Source organism: Chiloscyllium punctatum, chromosome 39 (genome assembly GCF_047496795.1).
Source record: "Chiloscyllium punctatum isolate Juve2018m chromosome 39, sChiPun1.3, whole genome shotgun sequence".
In the NCBI taxonomy this organism is placed as follows: Eukaryota; Metazoa; Chordata; class Chondrichthyes; order Orectolobiformes; family Hemiscylliidae; genus Chiloscyllium; species Chiloscyllium punctatum.
Window position 1 is genome coordinate 35,409,529 of NC_092777.1, and position 20,082 is coordinate 35,429,610.

Sequence of the window (20,082 nt, forward strand, 5' to 3'; positions counted from 1 at the left end):
TATCAAGTCTGTTTTTCTCTAATTAGATTCTGCCAGACCTGCAGAGTTTTTCTCAGATATTTTCTTTATCTTTTACCTGACCAGCTTGTCGACTCCTTTAACTTGCTTGCCAAATTCTAACACCTGTCCCTTGTGAGTCTGAAAACTTTTGCAAACACCTCCGGAAACAAGCAAAATCAATCATACTTCTGCACTGTGCAGTGGCATAAACAAGTATCAAAAGTACCGTATCTGAAAGTGTTTTGGGGAGGTCTTTAGATAATATCGACAAGGTCCAACATAGCAGGGAGAGAATCAAAGTTGTCTCAGGTGTTATTTAATGTCATAAATTGCCACTTTTGCTTGCTCCTGGCCAATGTACAGAAGACTGAATGAACACTTTTACTGTCAAGGTACTCCACTGGAACTCAGTGTAAACAAGGTGAGTGACGTTTTTGGCATTCAAAATTTCCATAGCACCCACATGAGTAATGCCACAGAGTTAAAACACACAGTTTCAGGTCTTGTTTCAGAAACGTAGTTTAATGGAACATTAAAACCTACAATTAACAGTCACGTGACATTATGGTCCTAGCAAAACAATCAGTTCAATCATTTTATGAAACAGAAGCTATTCAGTTCCCCTTGAGAGTTGCTGACATAGCCAAGAAATAACTTGTCACAATATTCTAAACTTGCTGATCTGCAGGGAGGGTGAAAGAAAAGGGAAGAGAGAAGTAGTTTGGGGATTGTGATACAGTGGTGTGAGTTTTAAGCAGGTTCAAATGCTAATTCCTATTTATATCTGAAAAGGACCTTTTGTCTCCAATGTAGAAATTAATGCTTCTGACAGTTTGATTGCAGCAATTTTATGATAGCAACAACCGTAAGTAATCCTGTTTCTGTAATGATTGATGGTCTTGGGACAATAGTAAACCTCTGTATATTCACTCTCATAGTTTTGTTAATTTGTGGGTTTATTTGAAGCTTTGTTTCTGCTGCTGATTGCTTGCTCCATGCTCAGCAGTTACCTGCCAGACCTGCTGTACTGCAGCTGTTACCTGTTCTACTGGAAGCTGCTTAGATCTAGATCTGTACTTTTGTAATATCACTAAGACTTAACATTTGAGAAGGAGGTGATTGTGTTCATCTATTAATTTGAAATAAGTTGCAGTATTCCTTCCCCTTCATTTTGAGAACATGAGCAGCTTTAAAGTCCTTAGATGGTTTCTGATTTGAAAATTCCTCTCTCATGCACTCCCATGGCTACCCCACTTCCCACCAGAAGGTTACTATGCAAGTACAGCAAGTAATCAGGGAAGCTACAGAATGATGTGCTTTATTGTGAGGGGAATTGAATGCAAGAGTAGGAAGATTATGCATTGTGTTTGAGAGAATGCATCTGGAACACTCAGTACAATACTGGTCATTTCACTTGCAGAAGAATTTTGATGCATTTGAAGCAGTTCAGAGAAGGGTTACTAGACTAATACCTAAAATGAATGGATGGCCTTATGGAAGAAGGCTAGACAGGTTAGGTCTGTGTCCTCTGAAGTTTAGCTGAATTGGAGATGACTTAATTGAAACATGTAAGATCTGGTGGGGACTTGACCTGGTGGATGTGGAATGGATATTTTCTCTTATGGGAGAATCTAGGACTAAAAAGGTCCATTTAGGACAGCAATGAGAGGAAAACAAACTGTTGTCTTTGGAATTCCCTTCCTCAAAAAGTCAGTTAATGCAGAATCTTTAAATATTTTTAAGGCAGAGACCAATCTTAATTACCAAAGGGATGAAGGATTATCATGGGTATACAGTACTGCAGAGTAGTGGTTAAAAGTCAGATCAGCTGCAGTCTTATTGAATGGTGAAGGACCGTGTCACCTTCATTCGGTCCTTGTTCGTATGTTAAGCTTTACAGATTTCAGTTCAATGATATTGCAGTAAAGTAGTTTTAGTAGATGAATTTAAGCGTGTACATTGTTGCCAAGAGATTGTAGAAAACGAAGACGTGTCCCTTGAAAGCTTGTGCTGTGGTGTGCACTACGTGGTTTAACTGACAGCGGAAATTTAACTAACCACTCTTTTCTGAAATGTGTTGACAGAAATAAGAGCATCAAGAATGGTTCCACAAAGAATCCAGCTTCTTCAGGTTCTTTTCATTTGGATGATTTCTGGAGTAAAGACAGGTAGGAGATCCTTTCTTCATGATTTTCTGTGAAATCTTCTCAATGCCAACAGCCAGAAGTCAAATAAAAGAAACATTAGCATTTGAAAAGTGAAGAATATTCAAGATCTGTTTTATACAATACATCAGGCTCAAGTGATTTGATGTGTTCAATGTTATTTAAGATTCTTTCAAAATCCGTCTGCCACTTCTCACTTCAGTTTTCAAATTTTCCTTAAAATATCACTTTAACTAAGCTTTTATCATTTTTCCTATGCCCCTCTCTTTGATGATATTGAATTCCGGCACAGTGAATCAGTGGTTAGCACTGCTGCCTCACAGCGTCAGAGACCAAAGTTTGATTCCAGCCTCGGGCGACTGTGTGGAGTTTGTACATGCTCCCCCTGTCTGTGTGGGTTTCCTCTGGGTGCTCTGGGTTGCTCTCACAATCCAAAGATGTGCAGGTTAGATGAATTGGCCATACAAAATTGTCCATTGTGTTCAGGGATGTGTAGGTTAGGTGCATTCATCAGGGGTAAATACAGAGTAGGGGAATGGGTCTGGGTGGGTTACTCTTCGGAAGGTCAAGGTGGACTGCTTGGGCCAAAGGACCTGTTTCCACACTGTAGGGATTCTAATTTTTAATGTCCTCAGGAGTGGTTTGGTACATATTTCTAGGTCAAAAGCAATTCATAATGATGTAAGTAATTGTTCTAGTGTGTAATTAAGTGATCACTTCAACATGATTAAAGCTGAGAATAATTAACTGAAAAATATTTCAACCTTATAACCTCCCTACCATAGAAAAGATGTTGTGAAACTTGAAAGGGTTAAGAAAAAAAAATTGCAAGCATGTTGCCAGAGTTGGAGGATTTGAGCTAAAGGGAGAGACTGAATACATTGCAGCTATTTTCCTTAAAGCTTGAGAGGCTAAGGGGTGACCTTTTTGAGGTTTATAAAATCACAATGGGAATGGATAGGGTAAATAGGCAAAGTCTTTTCCACAGAATGTAGGAGTCCAAAACTAGAGGGCATAGGTTTAAGGTGAGAGGGGAAATATTTACAAGCGATCTAAAGGGAAACTTTTAGATGCGTGTATGAAATAAGTGCCAGAGGAAGTGGTGGAGGCCAGTACAATTACATTTAAAAGGCATCCGGGACTTATGTAAATAGAAAAGGTTTAGAAGATATGGGCCAAATGCTGGTAAATGGAAACTAGATTTATTTAGGTTGCCTGGCCGGCATGGACAAGTTGGACCAAAGAGTCTGTTTCCATGTTGCACATCTCTATGGCTTGATTATTATAATTATTTACACAGAAATAGTGTAATATTATAATTACAGAGCTTGCATTGAACAACATTGAATTCGTGATGTAGAGATGCCGATGTTGGACTGGTGTGGACCAAGTCAGAAGTCAGGCGACACTAGGTTATAGCCCAACAGGTTTATTTGAAATCACAAGCTCCTAAAGTTTGTGATTTCAAATAAACTTGTTGAACTAAATCTGGTGTTGTGTGACTGCTAACATTGAATTCAGCATGTGTTATTTAGCCAGAGTTCATAGAATAGATTTTGAAACACTGTTTGTATTTCAAATTGATGGTTCACTGAAATTATGTGCTGTTCAGTTGAACTATTTCAAATGAAGCTAAACTGATTTCTTAATACTCAGAATCATTTCTCCTCATTCAAGCATTTGTTGATTAAAATGTTTTCAGTACTTAATCTCATAACTATTTTACAAATTATTTGGATCCTGTTTATAGTAAGTTTTGGAAAGTACATATGAATATGATGTACATTCCTTGCCTCTTCAAAATACATTCAGCTTCACAGGTGCACATTGATATCATTAATATACTCTTAAATCCTAAATACTCAATACGTCTGACTAAACGGCAGATCATCAACCCAATATATAACTTTCGAAGTTGTCAGTAGGTTGACATTTCATTTATCATCTGAATCCTTCAGAAAATTGAATAAATATACAGGAACTAATACAATAAAATTGAATGAAAAAGTGCATATTTTTATGCAGATCCTCAATCTCAATTACATCTTTCTTGTTGGATAGCAGTTCAGACAAAACTCTGATTACAGGTTATGTGTACAGTAGCGCCTCGACTTACGAACTTAATCCATTCCAGGACCCGGTTCGTGAACTGAAAAGTTCACGAACTGAATCAATTTTTCCCATTGTTTGGAATGCTTGGACGTAGCAATGAACGCTGTTCGCAGCGCACGCGCCAAAGACGAACTGAATGAGATCACGTGAGGCCCAAGAGCTTTTGCGTTCGACAAGCGCGTAGCAAAGCAGAACAATGAAACCACATGGTCGCACATGGGCTTTTTGCGTCCGTACCTTCATTTGTACGTACATTGAAGCAAACTTTTACGTACAATCCTGTTCGTAAACGGGGTCATTCGTATGTCGAGGCGCGACTGTAATTTGAAAAACTGTAAGGACACAAAGTTTGTGTTAACATACGATTCCAAACATGAAGAAACATTTAGTTTGAACTGTATGTTTGTGTTTCTCTGTATTCAATAACTGAAACTTCATTCAAATGTGGGTTAGAAAATCAAAATTTCATTAGTTAGCCTCATATTACTTTTGTTCTTCTGGCACACAGTTTTCCAATAATCCATGCAAATAGGAACACATGAGAGGTTGTCTAGGATTTGAACTCAGGATCTCTCACATACAAAGCAGTTATTTACCACAAGGCAAGAATCATACCCATAGACATAATGGGCTGAATGGGCTACTTCTGCACATGAGTTTTCTCCTATATTCAGTGAGATCATGGCTGATCTGATAATCCTCAACTCCGTTTTCCTGCCTTTTCCCTATAACTCTTAATACCCTTTAGTGATTAAAAATCTATCTCAGCTTTGAATAAATATAATGGCCCTCAGTGGTATCAGCCCTCCGTGGTAAAGAATTTGATGGATTCACAACCCTCTGAATGTAGAAAGTTCTCCTCATCTGTGTTTTGAATGTGTGATTTCTTATTCTGACATTATGCCCCTGGACCTAAACTCTCTCACAAGGGGAAACAACCTTTTTACAGCTACCCTGTCAAGTCCTCTAAGAATCTTGCATGTTTCAATTAGGTCACCCTCATTCTTCCAAATTCCAACAAGTACCAGCCCAATTTACTCAATCTCTCCTAATAAGACAGTCCCTCTGTAGCTGATATCAGATTTTTGAACCTTCTCTGGACTGCCAATATCTTCCTTAGATATCAGGCCTGAAACCATTCACAGTATTCCAGCCGTAGTCTGATAAGTACCTTGTATAGTTACAGCAAAACCTCCCTGCTACTATACTCCTCTCCTTTGAATTAAAGGCCAAAATTCCATTTACCTTCCCTATCACTTGCTGAACTTAGATACTAGCTTTCTGTGATGCATGAGCGAAGACTCCCAAGTCACTCTATTCTGTAGTCTTTCTTCATTTATGTATTATTCAGATGTTCTATTCTTCATATCCTTACATTTTCCTGCATTATATTCAATCTGCCAAGTTTTTGCCTACTCACTAAATTGTTGATATATCTCTGCAGGCATTTTGTGTCACCCTCACCACTTGCCTTCCTTACTTTTGTGTTAAACGTGGTCATTGTACATTTACTTTCCTCATCTAAGTCATTAATATATATTGTAAATAATTGCAGCCCCAGCACTGATCTCTGTGGCACACAATCAGTTGCAGGTTGCCAGCCTCAAAATGTCCCCCTTGTCAATCCCGCTACAAAGGTCAAGGCGAAGAATTAGGGCTTTTTCCAATCTTTCCACTGGACGACAATTTCAAAAAAGTTAACAATATTTGTGGCCTGACATACTTTCAAATGTCACAGCCTTTATTGTTTCAAGAAATATTGAGGAGCTGAGAAATAAATTGAGAAGGTAGTCTTGATGAGATGATATTGATCACCGCCTTATGACTTCCCTGTGCCAAGTTGGAAGTAAATGCTTCCCCTTTCCTTGATGCAGAGCCTTGTCTCATCAAAATGCTGAGAAGATACATTTGCATCTTTTCCCTATCCTTCTCTTCTACTCTGTCTGGCTACCACATCTCACAAGAGAGAGAAAAGTTGTCAGTGAGATTGGTGCAATATGATTGGATGATATGTCTGCCAAAGCTGAATATCTGAAGGTGTGAGGAATGGGTGAGAGGGTTGAAGCAATGTAACTGTCTGAGGTTGAGGTGAAGCATTTGAGTTTTAGGCATAAAATCAAATTACTCATTTTTTACCTTTCAGATGACATGCATTGATCAGCATGATATGTTGACATCAAAAGATGCACTACTGACCTTAGCCACTGGGGGGGGGGGGGGGGGGGGGGGGGGAAGAAAGTGAATAATAATTTTATTGCATGGCAGTCAGTTCCTTGAGGCCTGATTCTTGGAAACCACCTCCAAGGGCACATGATCCCAAACTCTGTACATACTGCGTGTAGAGCTACTAGCAATCTACAGAAAGTGACCTCCTTCCTCTTGACCTCCTTGATTAACTCCTCCAGCATTATGTCAGAGAACTTGGGGTCGCTGACTCTGGCCTGGTGATCGATCCATTGATAGTCTTCTTCCTTCCTTCAAAGGCCTTTACAATTATTGCTGATACCTACTGCAAGCTGAATATATTTCTCTTTAAGAGGAAGGTTCACCTGACCCAAAATGTTAACTCTGCTTTCTCTCCACAGATGCTGCCCAACCTGCTGAATTTCCAGTAATTTCTGATTTTGTGGCATTTTGACTAGACATGTGGTACTTGCACACTGAGATTTCTGTGCCTGCAAACAGGATTGATCAAATTTTTAGTCCCAAGATTCTCAGCATTTGCACAATACCTGACTTTTTTGTGTAATATGATAAGTTAGAGGTTGCACATAATAATCTCTTCTTTCTACGCCTCTGTTGTTATTAAGGTTAAATTCAAAATCATCAATGACCACTTTTACAGCAAGAATAGAAAAGCAGCATATTATTTAAATGGACAGAATCTGCAGAACTGAGAGTTATAAAGGGTGTCCTGGTACACAAATCACAAAGCTAGAATGCAGGACGAGCAAATGATTAGGAAGGTGAATAAATCACTATCACTTATTTACGGATAAACATTATAAAGTTAGGATATTTTGTTACTGTAATATATAACATAGATAAAGTCACATCTGGAATATAGTTTATAGTTTTGCTCTCTTGATTTAAATGATATAAATATATTAATGGTGAACTCAACAATAGTCTATGATAAAGAATTCTATAGATGCGCTCCACCTCTGGGATAAGAAATTCCTCCTTATCTCTATGTTAAATGGGTGACCCCTTATTCGGAGTTTAGCCCTCTGGTCCCAGACTCTCACACAAATGGAAACTACCTTTCTGCATTTACCTTGTCAAGTCCTCTAAAATCCTCCTTATTTTTGTACTTTATTCTTTTTGAAATAAAGGCCAGTTATCCATTTGCCTTCCTTAATACCCATTGAACTTGGATGCTCACTTGGATCTGTGTATGAGCACTCCCAAAACCCTGTTCTGTAGTTTTCTGCAGTCTTTTTCAATTTAAATAATCTTCAGTTCTTCTAATCTTCCTACCAAAGTGCATATTCTCACACTTCCCCACACTACATTCCATCTGACAAGTTTTTGTCCACTCATTTAAGCTGGCCATATTCCTCAGGGATCAGTTAGCTTATTTGACTGGATGTCTTGTTTGCAGTGCAGAGGAATGCTGACATTATGGTCTTAATTTTCACACCAGTTGAGGACACTAGGCAGGTCCTGCCTTTACAACTTGCCCCACGCCTGACGTGTGGTTACTCTCAGGTTAAACCCACTACCAAGTATCTTTATCTCTGTCTCTCTCTCTCTCTCTCTGAGAGAGTGGTCCTCTAGGACTATGGTGAATTGCCTATAACCATCTGCAGACTCTTTGTGTCATCCTCACCATTTGCTTTCCCACCTTTTTTTACATCAACTGCATTATTGGCTATAGTCCATTCACTTGCCTTATCCGTATCATTAATATGTACTGTAAATAATTGTGGCCTCAGCACTGCTCTCTTTGGCACTCCATTAGTTATAAGTTTCCATTTTGAAAATGTGTCCTTTATCCTAACCCTCTGTTTTCTATTAGTAAACCAATTTTCTACCTATGCTAATAAATTGCTGATTTTCTGATGGAATGAAACCCCAAATTCCACATTTTAAAGTTATTATTATATTATACTATACAAGAATCAAATACAGCAAACAATAATAACAACACGCCATCAACTATAAACATTAGATTATCATTTATACATCCCAGAAGATGGGAAGTGTTAGTTAGCTCAATTGGCTGGATGGCTGATTTGCAATGTATTGTGGTATTAACAGTGCAGGTTCATATCCTGTAAGGTTGTAATTGCACAACCTTGCCTGGGATATGGTGATTCTCAAATGAAGTTTAGCACCAGCTGTCTCTCTCTCTCTCTCTCTAATAAGAATATGGGCCTATGATGACTATCATCACAGGAGAAAACCACTAAATATCATTACTTACATTTTTAACTGAACATTACTCCTTAAACTTTGAATTCCACTACCACAGTGTTCCCACCCAATCCAAGAAGACCTATGGATACTTATCAGGTTCTTGAAAGTTCCTTCACTTCCTGGCATCAAAATAAAGTACCACAATTCTCAGAAATTCACTTCAATTTTCCTAAAGATTCCTGCTATCATTCAATATATGTGCTTTCTTTGGGGTCATTTGACTAACTTAAGCACCTCACAACTGTGAATACTCCAGCTCAAGTGTCGACTTCAATACATATGACTCTATATCTTTTCTTTGGAGTCTAGCAACTTCAGCTCAGAAATTTCTCTAATTCCCAATAGTCCCCCTGCATCTTGTTCACAGTTACTTTCCAGTTAACAGAAGGCTATCCGGCCTGATTTGCTTTTTGCAGTAAGAGAGGACAGGTTAAAACAAAATAGTGAAAGCATTTTCCAATCTCTAGCTGTCCCACTCCAGTCATAATTCTACCATTTAAGTGGTTGTGTGAGAGGAATGGGCATGTTCCAATTGCATGTCAGTGTTTTCCAGATTCAGCTGTATATATATAAGGCTGTAGCTAGCTCTAGTAGTATCTTTTTTTACTAGTCAGACACAAGAAACATTTGCCGATCACCCCTAGTAGGAACAGGCTTAAACTTTGGGAATCTTTCAGAGTGGTAAAGAATCCCTTTTAGATGTGGCCACAAGAGACATTTAACTGAGGGCACGCACCCTTTGGAAAATGCACAGTGACCTTTGTAATTATTTAAGATAGATACAAATGTGGATGAAAAGTGTATAAACTAATTTACACAGTCAAGCTCATTGGAACTGTCAAAAGATTAGATTCCCTACAGTTTGAAAACAGGCCATTCAGCCCAACAAGTCCACACCGACGAGTAATCCACCCAGACCCAATTCCCTCTGAATTGAATTGAACCTGGGACCCTGGCGCGGTGAGGCAGCAGTGCTAATCACTGAGCCACCATGGCAGCACAGTGGCTCAGTGGTTAGCGCTGTAGCTTCAGAGCACCAGGGACCCGGATTCAATTCCCACCTCAGATGACTGCCTGTGTGGAGTTTGCACATTCTCTCCGTGTCTGTGTGGCTTTCCTCCAGGTGCTCCGGTTTCCTCCCACAACCCAAAGATGTGCAGGTCAGATGAATCGGCCATGTTAAATTGCCCTTAGTGTTAGGTGTATTAGTAAATGTAAGGTAGGGGAATGGTTCTGGGTGGGTTACTCTTCAGAAAAGAAATTGTCAAATGAAATTATCAAATGAAACTGGAAAAAACAACTGTGAAAGGTATCAAAAATAACTCAAGCTGCTAAGATATTTAAAACCTCTACCTTCAAATGTTTGAAAAAACTCCAGAGTGCAAAAACAATTTCTTGCTATTTTAATTTTTCTGTTGACATAAGCATGAGAATTATCGTCCTTGCATTAACTCTATCTGGTTAATTTCAAAACATTCCATTATCACAGTATGGTGCCTGCAATTTCACCATTTGATTGACAGCTTCAAGTGGCTATAAGTTCTTGGAAGAGAGTGATTATGAACTCCAATGATTATTCTTCAAAAAGCATTTGAATGAAGGATTTGTTCTTATTAGAAATGATGCTTTTGAAAGAATGTTATTCTAAGTTTTTTTGTGAATCAATATTTTTAAAAAATAGATATGATTTTCCAATAACTGTTTAGAATTTTCTTTGTTTTATCTCATCATGAATGCTGTGCATTGTCCATGTTGAAAAATGGATAAGTTGGCATGGAAGTGTAAGGGCACAGGGTGGTGGTGGAAGAGTCTTGTGTGAATGGCGTGAGTTGGCACTAAGTAAGTATAGGGGATATAATGGGTCATGAGGTGGTTAAGATGCATAGATTGGAACAGAGGCTATAAGGGGCCATGGAAGATGCGCATGGGATGGCATGGCTTGGACACTGGAAGTGTGTGGGCTGAGCTAGTGTGAGTGGACTGGGCTGAAGGGCTGTATTATGCTTTCTTCTCTTTTGACAATCTTGAAGAAAGAGCCAGCATACCCAGCAGGCCTTTTGTCCATCTCACCTCTGCACTGTTTCCAGGGTCACCTGCCATGACACAAAGAAGTCAGGTCTGGCAATTAAATAATGAACTTTAAAAATTATCAGACCCTCCCAGAGGTAATCTTTCCAAAATGATCAACTATCCTCAAATATTAATATGAATCAGGAAACTAGATTATTATGATTACATAAAGGAAAGGTTTGTTTGATAATTAATATTTTTCTGAGGTTTCTAACTGCACTGATAATATTTTGCATTATGTATTTTACAGATGGTCACATTTCCCAGACTCTGCACATTAAACGAGTGAAAAATGGATCCTCAGCTTTGCTAAATTGTGAATATTCATCCTCTCAAGGAAACATTGTGGGCACTTACTTCAGGAGAGGTTTTTCCAAGCCCATTGATCTGATCTATTTCTACAGAAAAAAGGTTACAAAACACAAGTTATATGAACATCGCCTTGACTGGAAAGGAGAGGTGAACAATTTCACAGTAACCCTTCATGACTTTCAGGAAAGTGACAGAGACATTTACTATTGTGTTTTTGGAATACGAAATCAAACATCTGTAAATGATAGAATTGTACAAGAGACAGTGTTAGTATCAGGTATGATTTATTTTTCAAATTTTTTCATCTGACATAGTTCACAGAAGTAAAGCTAATCCAAAAGAAAATCAAATATATTTTAAAAATGGATATCTGAGGGTGCATGTCATTTGCTGTTTTCATTCATGTTGTTTTACACAAACAATTATCTTTTCTAACTTTAAATGTTTAACATTTGTCTAAGCTTTCTTGCTGATAAATTGCTGAAATTGTGCTGGTTATTGTATCATAAGATAATAACTCCTTAACTTAAATTACTTATCTTCTTTTGGCATCCTGAATTCTAAGTTGTATCCCCAGCTCTTAAATCTTAGGCCGGACAAAAGAAAGCTTGCATTCAAAATTTTCCAGGAAAATATGAAAGAATTCTTTCAATACTCCCTTGATCCATTTTCCCAATGGAAAGTAAAGTTCCAGAGTAGATAACTTTTCCTTTTGATGGATCTGGCTGTCAGAGTTCAGGACTCAGTCTTGCAACTATTTTCAAGTGATGTGAGACCTAAACCTAATATTATGATCTATATTTGAATATAATATCAGTAAGAAGCTAATGAAAACTCCTATTCTCCCAATAGTGTCATGGGTTTTTTTAAAAACTTTGTGGAGAGGAAAGATGGAGCATTTGTAGGGTAGATCTTAAAAGATTGATGTGAGTATTCATTGTCTAGCAGTATAGAATGACAATTTTAATAATCTATCTGCTAAATCTCAACACCTCTTTCATGCCATGTTACTTTGAGTATGTGACCATTAAGAACCTTATGCCTTCTGCTTCATTGCATAACCGATGTCACGTTCTGGCACCTCGTTATTCATTTATTAGATTAGATTACTTACAGCGTGGAAACAGGCCCTTTGGCCCAACAAGTCCACACCGACCCACTGAAGCGCACCTAACCACACCCATTCCCTACATTTACCCTGCACCTAACACTATGGGCAACTTAGCATAGCCAATTCACCTAACCTGCACATTTTTTGGACTGTGGGAGGAAACCGGAGCACCCGGAGGAAACCCACGCAGACACGGGGAGAATGTGCAAACTCCTCACAGTCAGTCGCCTGAGGCGGGAATTGAACCCGGGTCTCTGGCGCTGTGAGGCAGCAGTGCTAACCACCGTGCCGCCCACCAGATTCAGATTTCTTTGAATTGTTGCATTGATTGATAGCATCATTGGCATAGCCCCAGTTTGAATCATCCACAACTATTGATAGTTTACAAGTCTTTTAGAGGAATATTTTAAATCAGTTAACAAAAAAGAAACCCACTACCAACTCCTGTGAGGTACTGCCAACTTTGCTATTTGTTTCTGAACCAAGGATATAACTAGCTAATTGTTTTGTCATGTGCATGATGAACCTTCTGCATTAATCTGTTACTGCAATAATGTCAAATCACTTCCCAAAATCCAGGTACATTAAAGTTCATTGCCTCAACCCTTATCCACTAAATATAACTCTCAAATGGGAGTTTCAGAGAATTGGTCAGCCATTATCAGTCTCTTTTAAACACAGGCTGATACTCCTTAACAAAACTATCTTTCCAGGTGATCCCTTAAGCTGTCAGTCATCAACATTTCCAATACTTCCCTCTCAGTGAGGATAAAATCCAGAGGTCTGTCATTTTATAATTTTGCCCTTGCCTCCTTTCTAAAGGACAAAATCACTTTTTTTCTATTTTTTAATCTGTTGGTACATGTCCCAATGTCCATACCTTTTTAAAAAAACAATGGCAGGATTCAAAATTCCCTCTGCAAATATGATAAGGATTCGGAGAAAAGAAACATTTCTGAGCATTGTGGAATTCTGTTGCTAAGCCTAACTGGAAGATCTTCTTCTTTAAAAAAAAGATATTTCAATCTGCTAAATTGAGCTCGGCTTTCATAGAAAAATAATTCTAGAACAGTGATTTGTTACTAAACTAAACAGGTTTTCTGTGCCAATTCTATGTATGTGCACTGAGTAGAGGGCCTAAACAGCATAAAGTGGCTTTACATAAGACCATTCGAAATAGGGACAGAAGCAGGTCATCTGGCCCATCGATCCTGCTCTGGTCATTCAACAAGATCATGTCTAATCTGTTTGTGGATTCCACTCCACTTATCCAACTGCTCACCACAGCTTTTAATTCCTTTACTGTTCAAAAATCTATCTGTTTGCCTTAAAAATATTCTACAAGGTCGTCCCAACTGCTTCACTAGGCAAGGAATTTCAGTTTCATAACCCTTTGGGTAAAGAATTTTCACCTCAATACAGCCTTAAATCTGCTCCCCCTTATTTTGAGGCTTTGCCCCCACTTCCAGTTTCACCGGCCAGTGGAAACAATCTCCCTGCTTCTATCTTATCTATTCCACTCATAATTTTATGTGTTTCTGTAAGATTCCCCTCTCATTCTTCTAAATTCCAGTGAGCAAAGTCTCAGTCTACCCAATCTCTCCTCAGAAACCAATGCTCTCAATTCCAGGATCATCCTTGTGAACCTCCTCTGCACCTCCTTTAGTGCGAGTACACTCTTTCTCAAGTAAGGAGATCAGCACCCTGAACAGCTGAAAAAAAAAATCAGATCAGTTTTTATGACAAACAACTATAGGTTCATGATCATCATGAGACTTTTCCTTCCATCTGCTGTGATGGAGTTAATACTCCATTGACAATGGCACTCCACCATTACTTCATGACTACTGATTAGATTACTTACAGTGTGGAAACAGGCCCTTCGGCCCAACAAGTCCACACCGACCCGCCGAAGCGCAACCCACCCATACCCCTACATTTACCCCTTACCTAACACTAGGGGCAATTTAGCACGGCCAATTTACCTGACCTGCACATCTTTGGACTGTGGGAGGAAACCGGAGCACCCGGAGGAAACCCACGCAGACACTGGGAGAACGTGCAAACTCCATGCAGTCAGTCGCCTGAGGCGGGAATTGAACCCAGGTCTCTGGCGCTGTGAGGCAGCAGTGCTAATCACTGTGCCACCGTGCTGCCCTTGATGTAATCATAGGATAAGCAGAGCACTTGTAAAAATAAAAGTGATAATAAACTATTGTTAATATTATTAATTAATATTGAGAGTTCAAGAAATAGACTGAAAGTGAAACAATTGGAGTAAGGAGAATGAGACAAACCAAAAATTAAAGACACTGCTCCATGGTGCAGAACACATTTCTATGGGCATCCACAACTCAAAACACTATCCAGGATAAAGCAGTCCATTTGAGTTGTACTCTAACCATCATCTTAAACATTCACTTCATGCACGTGCCATTCAGTGGCAGCACTACTTAAAGTTGCTAGGCAGCAGCTCACCAAGACTCCTTTGACAGAATCTTCAAAACTTATAACTTCTACCACCTAGAAGGTGGGCCAGCAGACACATGAGTACACCAACACCTGCAAGATTCCCTTTAAGCTACGCACTATTCTGATGTGGAACAAATTGCCATTCCTTCATTCATGTTGAGTCAAAATTCTGGATCTCCCTTCACAATATTAATGTGGGTATCCTTGGATTACATGGGTTCCCTTAGAGTGCGGAGGGACTTTGATCAGAAGGGCTGAAGGGCCGAGAAATAGAAGATTAAGTTTAACGCAGCGAAATCTGTGCTGCATTTTACTATGACCATTCAGGACAGGACTTATACATTTAATAGTAAGCTCCTGGGGATTGTTGTTGAACAGAGACACTTTGGAGTGCAGATTCACAGTTCTTTGAAAGTACTGTCACAGGTAGACTCTACAGGTGAGAGTGAAGGAGGTGTTTGGTATGCTTGTCTTTATTGGTTAGTACATAGAGTATAAGATTTGGGAGGTCATGTTGTGGCTGTATAGGACATTGGTTAGGCCACTTTTGAATTACTGTGTTCAATTCTGGTCTCCTTGCATAGGAAGTATGTTGTGAAACTTGAAAGAGTTCAGAAAAGATTTACAAGGATGTTGCCGTAATTGTAGGGTTTGAGCTATAGGGAGAGACTGAATAGGCTGGGGCTGTTTACCCTGCATCAGAGGTTGAGAGGTGACCTTATACAAATATTTACATGAAGGGCATCGAGAGGGTGAAAAGCCAAGGTCTTTTCCTCAGGGTGGGGGAGTCCAAAACTAGAGGGCAAAGGTTTAAGATGAGAGGGGAAATGTTCAAAGGGACCTAAGGGGTAACTTTTTCACATGGAGGATGGTGTGTGTATGGAATGAGCAGCCAGACAGAGTAGGAGAGGCTGGTGCAATTACAACATTTAAAAAGGTATCGGGATGGGTATATGAATAGGAAGGGTTTAGACACCTCTGGACCAAGCATTGACAAATGGAACTAGATTAATTTAGGATATCTGGTCAGCGTGGCCGTGTTGGGCCGAAGAGTCTGTTTCCGTGCTGTATAACTCTATGACTCTATACCATGGACTGCAAGGTTTAAGATGTCAGCTCACCACCACTTTCTCAAGTGTAGCAATAGATATACAAAAGTATTGGCATTGCCAGTGATGGTCACATTCCATGAATAAATAACAAACAAAACTTGAAAGTGCCCAACTGATGTAGAACATATTTTCCCTTCTGTAAAAATCCAGAATTTTAATAGAAAATGAAAATAATTTCATGACAATATGGAGGTCTTATATATGGAAATATTTATAGAAAATAATGAAATATTTTGGATCTTTTCAGAATCCAGGATGAAAGACTGTAAAGCTGATTGTGAAGAAACAATAACTTGTAGAGAATTTTCATATAAGGATCCAATTGTGATTGGTGTGATTGTCGTTGCAACAGTGGCTATTATTTGTGCTCTGGTTCTGATACTTTGGCATGTGAGTTCCTAATTTCTTTATAACAAATATTTCTTCAATTTTAAGTATAATAAGAAATATCATGAAACAAATTCAATTAATATAAATTCAAATAGTACAGATGAACAATTATCTAGATTGTTAACCTGATTAAAAAAACCATGTTGTGCGTTACCATCCATTTAAAAATTGATATCTGTTAAACTGTTTCAGATATACCTGAGGTATACTTAAAGATTCTGAGAGATAGCATTAAAATTATTCTGGGTTGCTCCTTGGCCGATCTATGATCATCCTCTAACTGTCTCTCCCCTTGAAAGTAGGAAAGATTTCTGACTGAAAAAGAAAGCTAAGAAACTGTCTTTTTTTTCTCAGATCTTGTCTGAAATATAAAATAAGTCAACATGGAATATTGTATACATTTGATAGTAAAGATGTGAATGCACTGGAGAGAGTGCCAAAGTGATTTACAAAAGTGGTTCCAGGAATGAGAAACTCCAGTTATGAGGATAGTTCGAAGATGCTGGGACTGCTCTCCTTGGAGAGAAGAAGATAGAATGGAGATTGCCACAAGGTTTCAAATTCATGAGTAGGTTGGATAGAATAGATAGGGAGAGGCTGTCCTTGCTTATAAACTGAAAAGAAATGAGAGGACTCAGATGTAAGGTGATGTGAAAAGGAAGCAATGATGTGAGGAAAACCTTTTTTTCACAGTGAATAGTTCTGCACTGTGTGGAAATGTGATGGAGCTAGGTTCACTTAAGGCATTCGTGGGGGCATTGGATGATAATTTGAATACAAATGATGTGGTGGATATGGGGAAAAAGGCAGAAGATCGGTACTAGACTAATAGAACTAGTGCAAGCAGAATGGATCAAATGGCTTCCTTCTGGGCTGTAACAAATCTAGGATTCTGGGATACTTAATGAACATTTCATAGTCTGGAAGCACAACTATAGAATTTCCCCTCTCCTCAGAAGCTGCTTGTCGGCCACAGAGCACTCCGTTCCTTGCTTCTAAGTCAAACAGCCTGGGTTCAAATTCTAGCTGTCTGAAACACATGTCATAAGATGTCTTAACAGCTTGGTTAAAAACAGCTACACAAACCCACAGAAATGAGGGTATGATGTAGGGCAGTATTACCAGCCATAGAACACTGCTCATTCTGTTTCCTGTGTCAGTTATTTTCCATGCAGTTATGTAACTCAGTGATTCTCAAATGTTATCTATCTTAGAGACACCTTCTGAATATGGCCAGGTTTTTGGGGTCTCATTATTCTATTTTCAGAAATATGAAATGCCAAGGCAGTATTAAATAAGGATAATTTATTACCAGTTATAATGACATACATAAAGTTAATTCCGAATGAACAGCATATATGGAATCATCCTGATCTGCAAGCTTTTGCTACTTAGAAATCGAAATGACAAAGCGGAGGAATACAATTTCTAAAATGTGATTTTGTTTTTAGGCAAGGAAAAGATGCCAACCTGAAATGCCAACACGTGGGAGAGCTCCAAACTCAGTTTATGAGGACATGAACCTAATTCGAACCCAAAGTGTGGGACGTTAGTTTTCAGATGAACTGCGTTTTCACATCAGGTCACATTAGCCTGGAATGTGGCCAGTTATTTTCTTTTGCTACTTGATAATACATTTATATGTGATCATAAAATTGTACATTTTTACAGGTCTTCTTGAAATTTAAGTAATTGATAAATTATTTTGTTTCACCTTTTGCCTGCTTCATACAATATGCTACTTGCACAGGTATTGATGGAACAGCACACCATTTGCATGGTGACTTTGGGATGGAGAGTCTGAGGGTTAGTGCTATTTGTAAAGCTACTTTTATCTCAAGAAAATATGTCTTTTCTCTCTTCTCTTACCTGCTCTCAACTACCTTTAGTGTCTTTGTGCTGTATCCTGTGCAAGAAAATGGAGAAATAAAGCACATGTAGAAGCAAATTATTGCAGATGCTGAACCAGGGCTCTGATGAACAGTTATCTCAACTCAAAACATCAGTTTACTCTCTTCCCATGGATACTGCTGTCATCTCCAGCATTTTTTGTCTTCAGTCAATGCCACACTCACAATGCTACAGGAAGAGATTCTTGACCCGGAGGAACATCTGAACTTTAATCACTGTCTCCAATTAATTGTGTACAGAATCAAATTTAATCAATTAGAGGAAGAAAAGTGGATGCAAATCTATGAACAAATTTGCTCCATCATTTAAATTCAATAAATTCTGCAATTAAGACTCAAAGGTTACCATGAATTGTTATTGGGGAAAACCCATCTGGATCACCAATGTTCTTTCTGGAAGGAAATCTGCCCTTCTTATCAAGTGTGACCTACATGTGACTCCAGCCCCACAGCTGATTGGTTGACTCTTAACAAACCTCTGGGCAATTATGGATGGTCAATAAATGTTGGTCTAGCCTGTGAATTAATTTAAATGTCAACCACGAGCTTGACAGGGATTTGGGAATTGCTTAGTTTACTGCTTTCTCCAACTCAAATTTAAAATACCTATTTATTTTACTTGTATTATCCAGGTACCTATCAAAAATTTTAGCTATCAAAATGGAAAATCTTCCTTCGTGGAGAAGGAACGATTAGCTCTGTTTTGTGGACACAGAACGTTGACTGATTTAGTTTTGTTAACCTTCATACTGAGGCAACAAATGTAGCTAATAAAAGTTGACATCTTGTTACTTTGTGGTCTTTCTTCGTGTAAAGATGATATTCAAGGCTCAGTGGTGAAATGACAATGACTTTTCAACGCTGAACCGCCTGTGGTTTCCTTTTCTCGTCAAACATTATTAAGGTGACCTTTTTTAGCTCGCGTCAATGCTGCTTGCAGTTTTCACACTGGTTGAAATCTATGTTTATAACAACATCTTGCTCTATCAAGTTCACTTAACATAAAGTATCTTGGATGTGTCATAGAAGTCAAATTATTATTTAAAAAACTGGACACTGATTAATTATTCAAGATAGAATAAAATGTGTGACTGAGGGCAGGAAAAGAGGCGTTTCTGAATGAGCTACTTTGCAAGGATTTTGTTATCTGGCAGAATGGCAAAATTATTTTTGAGCTACATGTAGCAAGCTCATTGGATTACATACGATTATCGTTTAATTTATCATCACCACCTAAAGGCAAAATCAGTCTCATTTAACTTAGTTAAAAATCACACAACACCCGGTTATAGAACAACAGGTTTATTTGGAAGCACTAGCTTTTGAAGCGATGCTCCTTCATCAAGTGGTTATGGAGTATAAGATCATAGGATACAGAATTTATAGCAAAAGTTTACAGTGTGATGTAACTGAAATTGTATATTGAAAAAGAACTGGATTGTTAAGAGAACTTTAACAATACGTGCCATGTCGGCGCAGGTAATGCATTGACGGTGCAAGGCTTTCTGTATCCTAATATTCAACATGATTCTAATCTAAAAAAAGGATGTACAGAATCTTACATGGATTCATGCAGTTTTTGAGCAAAATAAAATGTAATTGTGCAAGTACAAATTCACCCTACAAACTTATGTGTGCTTGGGCGTGTGCGGGGGCATCATGAATGCCTGTGAGTGTGTGTGTATGTGTATATGTGTGAGTGAGTGTAAAGGGGTACAAGTCTGTGAGAGGGTGCATGAGAGTGTGGGAGCGTATGCGCCAGCGAGAGTGTGTGTGTGTGTGTGTGTAGTGCATGGGCCCATGGGTACCAAACTTGGCTATCAGCATCTGCTCAGCCACTTTTCGCTGCTGCGTATCCCGAAGTCCGCCTTGGAGGATAGTCACCCGAATGTCCGAAGTCAAATGTCCCGGACCTGCTGAAGTGTTCTCCAACTGGGAGGGAACACTCCTGTCTGTTGATTGTTGTGCAGTGCCCAGTCATCCATTGCCATAGCCTCTGCTTGGTC

The 20,082-nt window shown here is 38.8% G+C and overlaps 1 protein-coding gene across 3 annotated transcripts; it reads left to right on the forward strand.

Moving 5' to 3' along the window:
* The first annotated feature begins 322 nt into the window (after positions 1-322).
* On the forward strand, positions 323-18,837 carry LOC140464224 (T-cell antigen CD7-like). 3 transcript variants are annotated; one of them, XM_072559069.1, is made up of 5 exons: positions 323-421; positions 2,085-2,168; positions 11,020-11,358; positions 16,024-16,166; positions 17,618-18,837. In XM_072559069.1, the coding sequence occupies exons 2-5, from the start codon at positions 2,102-2,104 to the stop codon at positions 17,717-17,719; spliced, it is 651 nt and encodes a 216-aa protein (XP_072415170.1). In that variant the 5' UTR covers positions 323-421; positions 2,085-2,101; the 3' UTR covers positions 17,720-18,837. The 3 variants fall into 3 exon arrangements, with proteins under 3 accessions (XP_072415170.1, XP_072415169.1, XP_072415171.1); XM_072559068.1 differs by lacking the exon at positions 323-421 and adding an exon at positions 642-865; XM_072559070.1 differs by lacking the exon at positions 323-421 and having other exon boundaries at positions 2,049-2,168.
* Positions 18,838-20,082: the final 1,245 nt, after the last annotated feature.